We start from the raw sequence: 16,240 nt of genomic DNA, 5'->3' as shown, positions 1-16,240 counted from the left end.
ACCTGTCACTTGGGAGAAGAGACCAACACCCACCTCGCTACAACCTCCTTTCAGGCAGTTGTAGACAGTGATAAGGTCTCCCCTCAGCCTCCTTTTCTCCAGGCTAAACAACTCCAGTTCCCTCAGTCACTCCTTGTAAGAGTTGTTTTCCAGCTCCTTCATCAGTTTCATCACTCTTCTCTGGACATGCTGCAAGACTTCCATGTCTCTCTCTTAATGAGGGGCCCAAACCGAACACAGTATTCAAGGTGTGGCCTCATCAATGCTGAGTACAGGGTCACAACCACTCCCCTGGACCTGCTGGCCACGCTGTTGCTGGTACAAGCCAAGATGCTATTGGCCTCCTTGGCCACCTGGGCACACTGCTGGCTCACATTCAGTTGCTATCAACCAACATCCCCAGGTCCTTCCCCTCCAGGCAGCTTTCCAGCCACTCTTCCTCAAGCCTGTGGTGCTGCATGGGGTTGTTATGTCCCAAGTGCAGGACTCGACTCTTAGCTTTGTTGAATCTCATACCATTTGTCTCACCCCATCAATCCAGCCTGCCCAGATCCCTCTGTTAAGCTTCCCTACCCTCAAGCAGACAGACAATTCCTCCCAGCTTAGTGCCATCTGTGAACTTACTAAGGGTACATTCAATCCGCTCATCCAGATCATTGATAAAAACATTGAACAGGACTGGACCCAGCACTGAGCCCTGGGGAACATCACTTGTGACTGGCCTCCAGCTGGATTTAATTCAATTCACCAACACTCTGTGGACATGCTTGTAACCCAGCAGAGGGTGCGTATGTCCAGTCCAGTGGCGGCCAGTTTCTCAAGCAGAATATTGTGAAAAACGGTTTCAAAAGCTTTACTAAAATCCAGGTACACAATATCCACAGCCTCTCCCTCATCCATTAAGCGGGTAGAAGCTTAAAAGTGTCATCATCAAACAAACGGCTGGAGTTTCAGTCTGTTTTGATCAAGACTATGAAAAACATTTGTTTCAAAGGTTAGATGGAATGGTCTGTGTACACAAGGACACATCAAGATCTGCCTGAATCTGAACACCAGAGTTAGTACAGCATCCAGACGGAATGCTACAGGGCCCAAGACTAAGAGTTCTCTGTTATTAGATTTTATTTTATTTTTTACACACTGGCTAATGGGTCTGCATCAGTAAAGAACCAATCAAGTGAAAAAAAAAAACCTCAGGATCTTGGGGTTTTTTTTGCTTTTTTTTGTTATTTTTTGTTTTTTTTAAACTTTCAGATCTGCCCTCCTTTATTTACAACAGTGGCAAAATAACTTCAATCAAAATGAGGTTAAGATTATTTTTAACAGATGCTCTCTGCTGGCCTGACCCAAAATCCATTGACGTCAATGAGAAGACTCCATGGGGCTTTGGATTGGGTTCTAATTGTTGAAAAATTAATGTTATTGTAAACCACTGGTCAGTGCTGTCACATGCTCCCGTTCTGTGCCAATTCCATATGACCGGATAACAGACTCACATAAATCTGTTCCAACTGCTGGCTAAGAGGCTAAAGGACACAGAGGTTTATCTTTTTAATTCTAAAGCACCCCCTGCCCCTCGCCCCGCCCCCCCCCATTCCCCAGTACACCCCACAGATCTACTCAGCATTATGGGAGTATTCATAAAATCAAACCATTTTACAGTTAAACACTGAGTAGGAATAATAGAACTATTAATGCTGACTTTCTGAAGGCAGATGAACTATAGATATATATGAAATGAGATACTTTGGTTCATGTACTTTCAATACAGATTTTTTTTTTTTTTTTTAAATACAGACCTGAAGGAAGGGTTGCACTTACTGTTAAGAAGACGGAAGTCTATAAACGGGTAGGAGCCACGGCGCTCGGAGAGAACCCCTGTCTGACCTCTCACCCGTGCATCTCCTGCAAAACACAAAATCCCCAGAGACATTAGAAGAGCCAGCAGCCTTTATCTGCTGTTTAGATCTAAATCTATTTTCTATTCAAAGTGATGATTTTACACTCCTTCAGCGGGAAAACTAAGGTCCAAAAAATCATCTGGTTGGACTTGATGATCCAAGAGGTCTTTTCCAATCTGGTGATTCTATGATAATCTCCCATGACATCCCTTGGTAATTGGGTAAAGCAGTATAGCTGATCCTTTTATCAGAACAAAGTCACAAACCTTCCTCTTGTTTATCCTATTGAACAGTTTCTTGCCAGCAGACATTTGTAGATTTTATGTAGACTTTCTCTGCTTTAGGAGTAGTGTAGAGGTTCATTTTTTCTGCCCAGACAAGACCAGTTGGATTCTGATTGTCATGACATCACACACACAAAGATCTCAACCTTGGACTAGGCTCACAGTCCAACTGACCTCCAAAGCTGTGGGACTGGTCTCAAAACAATGAGTTGATGTAAAAACCCCCAAACAAAATACGAAGAATTCTTTAAGGTGTCTTTGTTGTTGCTGTTGTTTGATTGATTGTCTTTGTTTTACTTCCTGTTCTTTGAGCACTGTGGAAAATGTCAGCCTTCTCCTCAAACACCGAAGCTGCTTCATGGAAGTGAAACTCGATGTTCTCAGATAAACGTTACTCCAGAGCTTTAGGATGTATATTGAAATATCACGAAGTGACAACACAATACTAAGAATTAGTATCACTATGTAGTTCACGTTGGTTAGTATCAGATTTACCATGTAATACTGATGAAGTAGGCAAAACTAATTTAAGGAGAAAAATGCCAATCTGGGTGAATAAGAGATGAAAAACCTCTCTCCAAGTTGACAGGAAATAGTTGGAAGCAGGTGACATTTTTACATTTCTACAACCTTAAATATCTGGTAGTGTAATGTAATAATTTCTTTACAGGTAAATAACAAGAACAAAATATAAAAAAATCCTTAAAAAAAGGTGAAGTTTGGACATTCTAGAGGTTCACATTGCAGTACTCGTTTTTCCTCCTCTACAGAAACACAGGCCATAGCATTGAAAGTATACCCAGTGCAATTCCTTAGACAGTTCACACTGTAGGCCTCTCAAAGTTTGCAATAAAATGATGAATTATTAGTTAATTTGAGTTGTGCTTCCTCTGGGATATAAATATAGCACTGACTAATGTAAACAAAAATAATTTAAGAATTTGGCTGCTAGTGCTGGCTTCTACTGCTTGTGTTTAAAAACATGAAAACATCTTGTAGCACAAAAAAGGACCTAGTTGGACACTGTTACTTTTTTCTATCTAACATTTGCTTAAAATGTGCTTACAATTATGTTTAAGGGAATAAAGCCAAGTGGAAATATTAAGTTAAATACCAAGATGGAAAAAACTTCCATGCCCTCTAGGTGCTCTTGAAAGTTATGAAAGACAGCAGCATACACTCAAATTAAGTATATTTCAAACAAAGTCACTTTTGATTATAAATATAATTCTATTTTCTCTCATCCTTACTTTTGTTTTGCTTTTTTGTTTCCAGAGACAGAACACATTCCCTGCACTCAACACCAGCTTGCCAACAGCACACTCTAAGGAACCAGCCCAAAACAACTCATGCTGGTGTTGACCCCACTTACCTCTCCTGAAAGCAGGGGCAGGAGGTGCAAGCCTCTGCCTGTTCTTTGTTGCACATCAGCATAGGTCTCCCTTCATCAGGAGTTTAAAATCACAAGCAGCTCATGACAACAGAGGCACAGAAATCTATTCCCTTGCAACCCTTCTGTTAAAAGGGCTCAAGGGTGGAGCAAATAGCTGGAGAGTTTGTAAAACACCAAGACAAGGTTCATCAGCACCTGTGAGTCAGAGCTCGTAAGGCAGCACCTGGGCTTAAAAGCACTGCTCTCTGCCACAGGTAGATCCATCACACTGGCTGATTTGCGTAGAAAGACTAAGAATGGCAAGCATATGGTACACTTTATACAAAGCCAAAACAATTAGGCAGGCCTGAGCCTGCCAGTAAAACAAGCAGCAGCAAACTATGAATGGGTGTAAATTCAGAGCATGCCTGGATTGAGGCTTTTGTTTTTCTGCACGCACTAATGAATTAACAAGAAACTGCAAATAATCCCCTGTATTAACACACTAATAAACCCATCACTTGAGGTGAAATCAACAGATACTTTGGAAAAAAGAAATTCAAGTTCAAAAAACCTGAAAAAACTCTAAGAAACACGATACTGTAAAACCCTCAAAGATCAATTTTCTTTTTGGTCATGAAATAATATAACTATCAGGTCAAGAGAGGTACCATAGGACTAGAGAAAAACAAAATCATACAGAGTTATATACTGAAAAAGTTGCCTAACTAATCTTAATAGTACGACCCCAAATTTTGAGGAAGAGAACGCTAGAACATTAGTAGACAACTGGAAAACAGGAGAAAAACAATGTGCACTTAACCAAAAGTAGACCACACAAGATAAGTTTTGATATTTAATTACCTTGAATAAAATACCTAACTCCTAGAGAAGAGAAAAAGATCAATACTGTAGTGCGTTCCAGCCATATTGACTTAGTTAAACATATAAAACAAGAGATGAGTACAAAAAATGAAATTGGAAAAGACTAAATGTAAGAAGAAACAAGGAACATTGAAAGGAAACTTTTGCTTGGGTACAATTACTCCATGATCTTTAGAAGGTTCATATTGGGAATGGTCTTAAAATTTTTTATTGATGGTCTTGACCAATTAGGAGAGCACTGGCGAGACCTGATGGTAACACAGAGCCGGGAGCTCCAGGTATATACAGCTACAGCTATTTTAAATAAAGTTCAGTGCTACTGTCACCACCTCTGTCCCAACTGCTCTACAGTCCAGCTACCTGCAGCTTCTATTTTCATTTTACCGGTAGTCCAGCTTCCTCTCATGGTGCTGCTGCATGTCTCCTACAAAACTAAAGCCAACTCAGACATGCATGTAAACTATTCAGGCGAGGTAATTACAGTAAAGAGAAGGAAAGCAAGGGAGGCATTCATACCATTAGTCAAAGCACTAGCTATAAGTTCATCTGAAATATTTTTCCCGAGAAAGCTGAATTCCTCCTGTGAAAAGTGGAAAGAAGAACTTCTACAAGATGATCAGGGCACTGAAGAGTCATTTCATAAAAGGAAAATCACCCTGGAGTAATGCCCACCATTGATAAACGGCAGAGTGGGAAAAAAAAACGTTTAGGTGATCAGAAGAATATAATTCTAAAGGAAGGAAATGAAAACAATCTGAGCAGCTGATGGCATGGGTTTTATACACACTGAAAGATGACCCAAAATAGTTAAGGACTGTTTATGATGATTGATAAACTTGCTACCACCTCTATGTTCTTCACACTAAGAAAATGTGAATTGAGTTTTACTTAACCAACAAAGCTGAGGAGCTGAAGTCATGGAAAATTACTGATGATTCTGATCGGTTATTTGTGACGCTTTATGTTTTTTACAGATAATAAAAGTTTGGGCTGTCTTTAGCACTACAGGGATACATATACAGAATAAATCTGCACCCCTGCTGACTTAGTAAAAGCCACTAAAATCCATATATTTGAGGATTATTAACTTTACCCTCAGGGAAGGAAAGTTACTGATGAGTCAAAGACGTTATCAAGTAGCTCTTCCTCCTGAATCTGCTATTTCAAGTAACTTCACCATGTGCCGCCCAGTCTCTTTCTACATCATTAGAGAAGATTAGTTAGGAAGTGGTGGCACACTGCATCAACCACACCAGCCTTCCTCCATTTTTTCATGGCCCACTTATTTAGAAAACATTTATATTTTTCCCTGTTACTATTAATCACCTGTAAGCACACTCAACAAATACTAAAACTAGGAATTGCACCAGATGTACAACTTAACACATGATTTTTAATTTCTGAGAGGCAAGAGCCATTCATGGCAACACACCAGGCTTTATTTTTATCTTTGACAGAAGACTTTTGAGGGCAACTTTCATCAGTATACTAGACACTTACATTTCTTTGCTCTCCACCTTAAGATCAAGCTAAACAATTGTTCTGACAATTTAAGCAATTAGCAGTTTTAGATAAATAATCCTTTTTGGGGTGAAAGGAAGGATTCCGTGGAAACAAGGCAGGAAATTTTGACAGCTCATTGTGTTCCCAAATGAAACAAACAGGGTGAAGGGAAACGGCAAGGGTACAGGTTCTCCTTGGCTGCTTCAGTCTGAAGTTGCAAGGCTGGAACATTTGCAGCCACAAATACGAAGGGCTGCACCCTCACTGGAGCCAAATTACCACAAGAGCTTCCAGCAGGGACATCTCCCAGCAGTCACCACGCTCTTGAATTTTACTTTGTCCTTGTTAAAACAGACAAGAAACCAAACCAAACAAATCAAAGAAACCTACATTAAGTAATATGCAACAGATGCTGTGACTGACACACGTGACAGCTTACAGTCATGGGAAAAGCAGAAATGGGGCAAGAACCATGATCATATCGCAGTCATTGCATCGGACTGATTTCAAGATGGGCAGAAGGGTTAAGAAAAAAATGAATCAGCTCTCAGCTGCCTGACACATCTGGAGGAAAGAGCCATTTGCACCAAGGAAAACAACTTCTCCAAGAAGTTGCCTGAAATGACATGGGATTCAATTTCACTGAGCAAGCACAACAAATTAGCAGAGAAAACAGGGCCATTAGCTGTGACAAAAACAACAGAGCAGCTTCATGAAGCAGAAGTTAGGACCAGCCACTAAATTATTGATTTTACTTAGTGCACAGCTCTGTGTGGTAAGTCAGAAATACCACAGCAAATTCAGATGAGGTTACAAGTATTTTTTCTAGTTAAGCTTTTCTATAATTTTCATCCAAGTATTTCTTAAGCTTACTGCTTTAGGACGCATACTGCAGTGGCTGACTACTTTCCATGGAAAACCAAGGGGCAGTAATTAGGCAGTAACAAAGCGTCTTGTGGAGTCCATGGAGCTCCTGGCTCCTTCACTACTTCGGTTTTGAAAAGACTTGTGATTTCTGAGATGAAGAAAAATGAGTTATCCATGTTTGAAGCATCATACAGGTTTTGGTGGAAACCTTTCTAAAAGAGGGAAGTGTTGCTGTGTTAAAATAGCAAACTCAGATGAAAAGTTGGTTTAAAAAGAAGTAGCAGAATTACTGCAATTATTTTAAAAGATTTCTAATGCTTGTTCATGGTGATTTGCACTTGCGTGGACTATTATCATTTTGTTATCATAGTGTTATAAAGATTATCATTCTCAATTCTTGTCTGCAGGAAGCATTGTATGCAGATTTCCCCTAGTGCCTAAGATTTTCAGCAAACAAGACACGACAAGACTGGCGTTAGAGATTACAGAGACAGATGAAACTGAGGGGTGGTACCTCACTTCATCCATTTGTAAGCACTGAATCTTCAAACATGTAAGTATTCCAAAACACGGGTTTTTCTGCCATACATTGCATGGTTCTACTATTTCTGGCAACAGTCTAATGAGCTCCTAAGTAGTGATTTTGTTCAATGCATTCCACAGCTTCATTTCAGAATGCTCTGCAAAGAAAGATAACTATTGGTGCTCCCATTTTACAAAAAGGGGATAAAATTATGGTCTAGAAACCATCAGTTGTTTTTGTAGACACTTTTTGCACAGAGAATCTCTTCATTTTCCCTGCAGTGGTCCTACCCTGTGAATGACTTTTTTTTTTTTTTACCAGTCAGTTACTTGAATTTCAGCTATTCAAAATTCCATCTCCATACCAGTAACAGCTGCAGATAAAACATTTCATTCATCTTCTGTTTTCTTGCAAAACTGTATTTTGGAGTGAATGGTGAATTTATGCTCAACATAAACTAGTGGCGCTACCTGGCTGTACCTGCCAAGTGTAAATTCCGCCCTCCTTTACTGACCAGTATCTATACAAATGCTGTATCTTAAAGTCTTAAATACTATCACCACTGCTGGTAGTAATCAGTAAAATTCAAGAAACAGAAGCTGACAATGTTTGTAAAATGCTCCTCAATGTTAAAAAGTCTCCTGGTAAGATTGCTTTTGCACTGATGCAGAGCCTATGTGGATATAGAGTCAGAGGAAGGAAGACTCTAGGATGCAAGCCTTTAACAGCTGGTCCATTCTGACAAATAAACACTTAGAGTAAAGGTAGGAAAAAATTTTTCACAGAAAGGGTCATTGGGCACTGGAACAGGCTACCCAGGGAGGTGGTTGATTCACCTTCCCTGGAGGTGTTTAAGGCACGGGTGGACGAGGAGCTAAGGGGCATGGTTTAGTGTTTGATAGGCATGGTTGGACTCGATGATCCGGTGGGTCTCTTCCAACCTGATTATCCTATGATTCTATGATTCTATGAAATGAATATTTTACCAACGCTCTTGAAATCCTCCCTTAAACCACATCACATCACGTCAGTGATTCTGGAGCAAAGATTTTGAACAGAAATACCTTCAGGCAAAGCTATTACAACATGCAGACTTTGGAAAAAGTGCTTGCAAACAACTGAAATCCAAGAGGACGAGAAAACTGCTATAGAGGACTAGGTAATAACAGTCATCAAAAGTTCAGATACTGAGGCAGCATCCGTGTTACCCTCTTCACTGACATGTTTGCTCTTGCATGAGCAAACATAGAGCCAGAAAAACTAAATAGCTATGTCTGACTGAAGAAATGGTCAATTATGATAGACAATCCTTCATGTACTAAAGATGGTGGCTTTCCGAAATGTTAATACATTATGTTTATAATATAAATGTTAATACACTAGAAATGCATTCAATTGTTTCCGAGTTTGATAATGGGCTACAAATTACTGCCTTCAGATCAGATGTGTTTTATGTAACTGTAGGTGAAAGTCAACAGAGAGGACTAGGTTCTCCCACACAGTGACTAATTCATAAAGAGACTGTATTGCCTTTCAGAGTTGCATGGTTTTGACTTCGACTGCAGATCGAGTCTAAGACACTTCTGCTCCTAAATTAGGTGCCATGGTTATGTTTGCCTGCAAGGATCGCATTCATACAGCCAAGACTACACCAGACCTCTTATCTGTAAGTATGCTTTTCACTGTGATTATCCTTGTGACTGTTAGTATTTATTTTGTAATAAATATAATAGGCACATACACCTTCAGTTCACACTAATATGGGTGCACCCTCAAAACATGTACTTGCCAGTGCCCAAAAGATATGATTTTCTTCACTCATAGTTACACCCAGACCCTAAGTTATCCAAACTATAAATCTTGCTTTCTTAATTGTAATGTTCTAGATATGACAGCTCTTTCACAGACCTCTTTGCATGCGCCTGTGTATTTTAACTTTAAACTGAACTCTCTCAAACATTTACATCTGACTGTTACATGGATTTCTGATTTGAACATTATCTAAGCTTTAAATGCTTCCACTGTGAGAACACAACTGGATGCCTTGAATCTGCCAGTGAGGGTTCTGCAGTTGAAGAACAGATTCTTTCCTGCAGAAAGCTGACGTAATTCTCTAGCATTTATTCAACAAGTTTGCTTAATTGTTCTACATTCTCATTTCTCACCTACCTATATTTGTTGGGTAATCTTTTAAATTAAATTTTAATTTTTTTATTCTATAATTTCCTCAAGAATCGCTGTTTCCAAGTACATGTGTTTTGTGGGTTGTGTTGATAAGTTACCTGAGCCACATGGCATCATTCTCATTTTCTGCCAAGGCATTCTTATGTAGACAAGCAGAAACTGCTTGATACTACAATCCACATGTAGCTAACGTATCCATTGATTAAAATTTGATATGTTAGATCTACTTAGTTTATGTACATTAACAACTGATATAATGTCATAAATATTAATTAAAAATGCAGATAATTCCTAAGTGGAATAGAGTAAATGGAACTTGCTTTGGGAAATGTTCAATAATTTGAGATCAACATTTTTATTTCTAAGAGAGGACTCTTGGAAACAAAATGTGAGATGGCAATCATAAGCCCTGAGCTCATTTCCTGGATTCCTATGGAACAGTTTCCTTTGCATGCCTGAGTTTTCCACTTCTGTGGTATGTTTGTTTTGTGCAGACAGTGAGTTCTCTAATGCAGGGCCCCAGTAGTTTAACAGCATCTTGTACCTGCAGTCCTACTCATGGTTTCTACATTGACATTAATGATCTCTGCTTTTCACACTAGCAACCTTAAGCTGGACAATATTCAAAGAAAACGAATGCAGAGGGTTTTGCTCATACCACCAAACCAAAATCTGCTGTCAACAGGACACTAATTTTCCTCTATTTCCACAGCTTTGCCCACAAGATTTCTACACATTCCTTCTCCAATGAAACAACAAAAGATATGTGTTCAAAACTGTAAGTAGTGATACAGCCATTGCCATTATACAAGACATTGCCTACTTCTGAAATACTTAACATTAGCCAAAATCTGTTAACTGTATGTTAACAGTTTTTTACACAATGGCAGTTTTGTGGAGAAGCCGAGCAGGAAAAGTACAAGACCTCTATGATTTACTCCCTTTAAATTTTGTACTAGGACCACGTGGCTGCCATTCACCTCACACGAGGAGATTCAGTCTCTGCTGATTCAGCTGGTCTCCCTGCATCTAACACTTCTATGTAAAGATCCTATGGTGCTTGCGCAACTCTTTAAGGTACATCGTTACAATTAATCAAGACACAATAAAGTAAATTAGTATCAATCATGTTCATTAACTACAGGATGATCCTTTCTTATCAGTTCCTGCACATCCTTCACCTCTTTCCAACTCCCCTCATGTATGTAGATGTAGATGTAGATGTAGATGTAGATGTAGATGTAGATGTAGATGTAGATGTAGATGTAGGTGTAGGTGTAGGTGTAGGTGTAGGTGTAGGTGTAGGTGTAGGTGTAGGTGTAGGTGTTAATAACACAGGCATGGCCCTTCTTCTTCCTCCCCTTCTCTTTGACTCACTGGTAATCCAGCCTCCCCTCTACTCAATCCTTCTCCCTAGGCTGGAGAACAGCGCAGCTTTGTTGGAGGAAGCCCAGCAGTGCTGGCCACTTACTCTTCCTGATGGAGTTGCCCTGGGAGTCTTCATGGCTGGGAGAGAGACATAAAATGGGGAAGGAGGAGAAGGAAGCCCTGAGCACAAGATGATGTCTGTAATATATTGCAGGAGAAAATATTACTGATCACCTGACACTTTTCTCTGACTAAGAGCTTTATCTGCACACAAGTCTGCAGGAACAAATGTTTGAGACTGATGATTTGACTTTAGTTTGTACATCATATATTGCAATCTTTTTTGTATTCAGAAGCACTACCTGTGGACAAAAGCTGGAAATCTTTCTTATTGGTTTTAAATTTGGTTGAGTTGCTCTGTGAAACATGCAAATACCTCCATAACTCAGTGAATTATTGAACAATAACGCATGAGAACTTTGACAAAAATAAGCACAGGTAAGCTTGGCATTATTTGTTTATTCAAGAAGAGTATTTCCTGAACTAGTGCATGTTTTATCATGTAATATTGCTTCATCACAAAATATAATTTTGATAAAAATCCCTTTTTCTTATAAGAATGTTTTTCTGTTTAGAAAAAATAAAAATGGCTTATGATAATATAACTGTTTGGAATGAAACCTTTTCCTTTTGATGCTAAGCAGGAATAAAGCTGCATGAAGTGGAAGCTGAGCTTGACTGTTTCACACTTGGAAAATATTCTTCTGGTTTTACTTTTCAAACAACTGATTGGATCTTAAAAATAAAAAATAAAAAAGAAAAGACAAACCATCACATCCAGAACCCCAGTCTGCTTAGAATTTAACATATGTGCTGCCTCTTGTACTTAAACAGATCACTGACCTGGACCATCTTTGTTATGTACTATGCATTTAAACTTTAAAACTTTAGAAGAGGGTGGCACAAGAGAAGGTTCAGAATCACATGTTACTCAAACGCTAGCCTATTCTCTATGCCCCATTCATTTGCATGGTTCAGCTGCACTAAATATTTACTGTCTAAAGTACAATTAAATAGCAGCTTACCTTCTTTCTCTATGCACATTCTTAAGAGAGGTGAGCATGAGCTGGCTCAAAGAAAAATAATTAGCTACGTATTTCTGTAATTATAGAAGAGTTGATAAACGGATCTAGTTAGGCAGTTGCCGTTGGCAAAGACCAGTATTTCCCTGGAACCGGGTTTTATGTTTCCCCAACTGAGATGCTAAGCAGCAGGAGGAGCAGCTAGCATTCAAGCTTCTTCCCCAGCAGATGTGCTGGCAACCATGGCTTCACATAGTCCACCGAAAGTGCAAGCTGCTGCCAGATGGCCTCTGCCCAACTTGTTCTGGTGAAAATGGGTTTCTATCCTACCTCCTTATTCCAGAAACTGCAAAATCTTAATATCTGAAAGGAAGAACAACTAGCAAGATATGCAGAGAGGATTAAACATAGCTCACTGTAACCAGAGCCTCTTTTAATGATGCTTTACATCACTGTCTTTTTCCCTCATCCCATAATCATGTACACCTAGACTTGATTTCACTTTGACGCTGAAGTTATGAACAGCAACATCACACAAGCAACCTGCATCAAATGGCGCCCTTTGGGAGGAAAGGCCAAGGTCTGCATGATGGGAAGGGAATCCTGCCTTGCCCTGGAAACAGAAACAGTTTGTGCTTGGCCCCTTGCTAAGTAGGATGGAAGAGCAGGGGTGGGAAAATATTTTTCTCCTTCCTCCTACTCTGTATGGCCTTGTACGAGTGGGAAAATAATCTGATTTTCAGACCGGAAACTACTCATTGCTCAGCCTTTACATCAATACATTTGTTTAGTAATCTTCCAAAATCGCCATGAATGGATAGAAACATGAACTAACATTGTAAAAGTCATACTACTAACCAATCTGTTAGCTGGTCTAACCCAGAAGTCTACATTCATGAACCACTACACCAAGAAGCCAGGTCAGCAATTCGGGCCCACCGCCACCTTAAACTTTGCCAAAGCTTTATCTATCCCATCAGTGCCAAGAATGCCACTGGGAGTCATGCCCAGGCACCCCATGCCCAAGAAGGCCACCGAGGCAGCTTCCAGGGGACTCTGGTGGCCCAGAGTCTGCCAGCATGACACTTTTTGGAGGCCAAGACACTCCATAACCTCCTATTTAATGACTTCCAATTACTTCATAATTTAAGAGGTGTCATCAGTAAATGTATTTAATTGTGCTATCTACATTACTTTTTATTTGAACTTAACTAAAATCCCCATGTGTTTTCTCACTATTTTTTAAAATACAGAAAACAAAAAAGCCCAAACCAGCAACAAAAGTATTATGAATATTTCAAACAATTTTATGTGAGAAATGCCTGTTTATGTCACTGACAGCATACTCTGCAACACTGCCTTTCTCCACAACTAGGTCTGAAAACAGAAGCTGAGGCTTTTGTCTCCCGGATTTTAATATGTTCTTAGGGAATTCAAATACTTGCTAAAGCCTTTCAGAAAGAGGAGAAAACCGCAATCTAAAACTTCTAATACAACAAACAGCCATTCTGGAGCGAGGCAAAAAATACTGGAGATGGTTTTATAAACCCTAAAGGAACAATAAGCAGTACAAATGACAATTTAATTTTGGTTTGTCTCAGAATTTACCTTTAAAAACCCAAGAGTTCTGCCTTAGATATTCATTGAACAGATCATTTTCTGAGCAATCCAGATCCTCAAGCTCCTCCTCAAATAGCATTTTAAAGAAGAGCAAGACAGCACCTCAGTATTTGCTCTTGACGAATCCCTGTAAATTCCAACAGAGAATAACTCTGGCAGAGACTTTTTTGGCATCTGCATGTGAAGGCATATAAAAAGTATTTCTTGACTCATCATACTCCTGTGCAATTTATACTAAGCAGGGATTTTTTTTCTTTTGGGGTTTTTCTGTTCTGGGAATTGCAAGACAAAATACAGAAAAAGCAGTGGGATTATTGTCATTTTCTTCAAAACAGATCAGCTTGAATAAACATTGAACATATCTTAAAATAACATCCAGAAAAAAAGTTGTGTTTTTCCTAGACACTGTCTTAACAATATGTTCAGTAGCTAATGGTTAACAAAGAAAAATCAAGAACTGTATGAGAAACAATCTTAACTGGTAAGGCTCCACTTGCAAATGATACATAATGGAAACATTATGCAAAATAGAGAAGCATTTTAGAAACTCTTTGCTAGAAAACTCACAGGAACATTCTCAAATATTTGGCTAGGTCTTACAAAACCTGTGAAACACTTAGCACTCAAAGACTTAAAAAAAGTCAAATTTTAATTCAGTTCTACACTGAAGAGAAAGCCCATGAAGAATTGTAAGAATCAGCTTGTCATTATCACACTGCTGAAGAATGTAATAGTCTGTCTATAGTTGTTAAAACTGACTAATTTTGGACCAGGCTGTATATTACTCGGAAAGACACTGTACTCCATTAGTTCCCATACAAACACAGCAAGATAATGTACACTGTGTTCATGGATATTCAAACAAATATCCAAACGTGGATATTTGGATATTCTCCTAAAAACAAATTAAAAAAGGTCCTATATCAACTACACAGAGAAAAACAGTGATTAAAATTCTACTGGCAGACAGAAACATGCTTAAAATCCTAATGAAGGATGCACATCCCAGTTCATCATGAAGTAAGCTTCCTGTTTTTTTCTTCCCCAAAACCTAATGGCTGAGTGATTATGTCTCCAGAGTGCAAGAGAATCCATCACAGATCTAAGAGATTGTTTTAGAGAAAAACAAATCACTTCTGCCAGAACTATCTTATTTGTGTGGCTAGTACACTGCAGCTGTGAACTCATACTTGGGTTTGTTGTTTCAATATGAGACATTCCTGTTCTCTGTTTTTATGAAACGAAGATCAGCAAATGTTTTTTTTCCTAGATCTAGAACGGACAGTTTTTCCTAGATCTCAGGTATCAAGTACTGGTGCATTCAGTCCTTGAGTTGGCTCCTGCGGTTGCTCTGAGATGTGCTGGCCCATCTCCAAGTGTTTCAGTAGCCTCGGATGCAGACAGCTGCTGCTTGGGGGATCTCATGCGCACAAGGGACAGTGGAAGTGGCTACAAGTGGTCACTTCCCACAAGGGGGTTCAACAGCCCATCTTGCTTTTTCACTTGAAAATGCAAATCTCATTTTCCTGAACCGACTTCCAGTTTTTGTATAAAAGGGGAAAATAATTTCAACTCTATGGAAATGGGAATGGGGTTACGAATGTGACCCAGTTGCCTCCCCATTGCTTAATCTTCTCTGTGACTTCATTTTCCTGTCTCAGTAACAGACATCATCACTGGGGCTCCTGGAAAAGTAAATGCATTGTTCTGAGGTGGTGTTGGGAGTAATAAGAAGAAAGGGTCAGGTTGCCCTGAGCTTTCCATGGAAGGCACAGCCCAGGACTGGCTCCCCAGTCCTCTAGGGCAAAGGCAGCAGTCACTGTTCCCAAATCTTTCTTTTCAGCTGCTGCAGAGTCTATAGATGCTACAGGAACCGCTGGGCTCAGTGAAGGAATAGAAGTTGGGGGTGGGTGGAAACAACTTCAGGGAAACAAGGCCATATACTAACTATAAAGACACACATGTTTGCATATTACTGAGGAGTCTTCACGTTTCAGATCAGAAATAGAGTTAGAAATTACAGCTTGAAAATATCACGTGTTCAAGACCTTTCTCCTGAAAATCAGCAGTGGCACCCTGCACTACAAGGGCCGGCATGTCAGGCTGCAAGGACAATTCAGCAGAGACCAACACACTTCTCAAAAAACAGATTCAAAACTCACTTATCATTTTTTTCCCAGTCATGTAAAACCTGGAGTAGAATAGACAGAAAACGCAAGAAATCAAGGTTAATATTTGCTTTGTAAAATGGAATTTATGTAACTGTTAGTAAGAAGTCTTGTATCTGTCCTCAGCATACAAACACATATAAAGGAAAAATACTGTATTATACACTAATACCTACTGGAATTCAGAAGATATTGGCTGCAGAATGTTTGTCCTTCAGATATCGATCACCTCCTTTTTTTTTGTTTTGTTGTACTAATCTGACGAGATACGTGATGGAGAAACTGAACTGTTTTAGCAAATCATTGGTTTTGGTAGGGTATGAAATTACTGCTTTGAGCAATACTTTGTCTAGCAGTTCTAAAAGGTAGAATATTGGATTTTCTTTCTTTATAAAATGAGCTGCTCAGAGAAAAGCACATATAGCTAAACCAGAATAGTACAGAGGCTGTTAGATTTGATTTTCTCCCACAAGGTACTGAAAA

At 39.3% G+C, this 16,240-nt stretch overlaps 1 protein-coding gene across 3 annotated transcripts in view; it reads right to left on the bottom strand.

The window, feature by feature from the left end:
- Positions 1 to 16,240, bottom strand: part of PDE7B (phosphodiesterase 7B) — a 173,859-nt gene that overhangs the window by 35,432 nt on the left and 122,187 nt on the right. For all 3 annotated transcript variants that reach the window (XM_069851976.1, XM_069851977.1, XM_069851975.1), the window contains one exon: positions 1,822 to 1,905. In XM_069851976.1, the coding sequence (XP_069708077.1) occupies positions 1,822 to 1,905 (84 nt within the window). The remainder of the gene's footprint in view (positions 1 to 1,821; positions 1,906 to 16,240) is intronic.

This window comes from Phaenicophaeus curvirostris, chromosome 2, assembly GCF_032191515.1.
Source record: "Phaenicophaeus curvirostris isolate KB17595 chromosome 2, BPBGC_Pcur_1.0, whole genome shotgun sequence".
NCBI classification, from domain to species: domain Eukaryota; kingdom Metazoa; phylum Chordata; class Aves; order Cuculiformes; family Cuculidae; genus Phaenicophaeus; species Phaenicophaeus curvirostris.
This window is presented reverse-complemented; position numbering and strand designations above follow the sequence as displayed.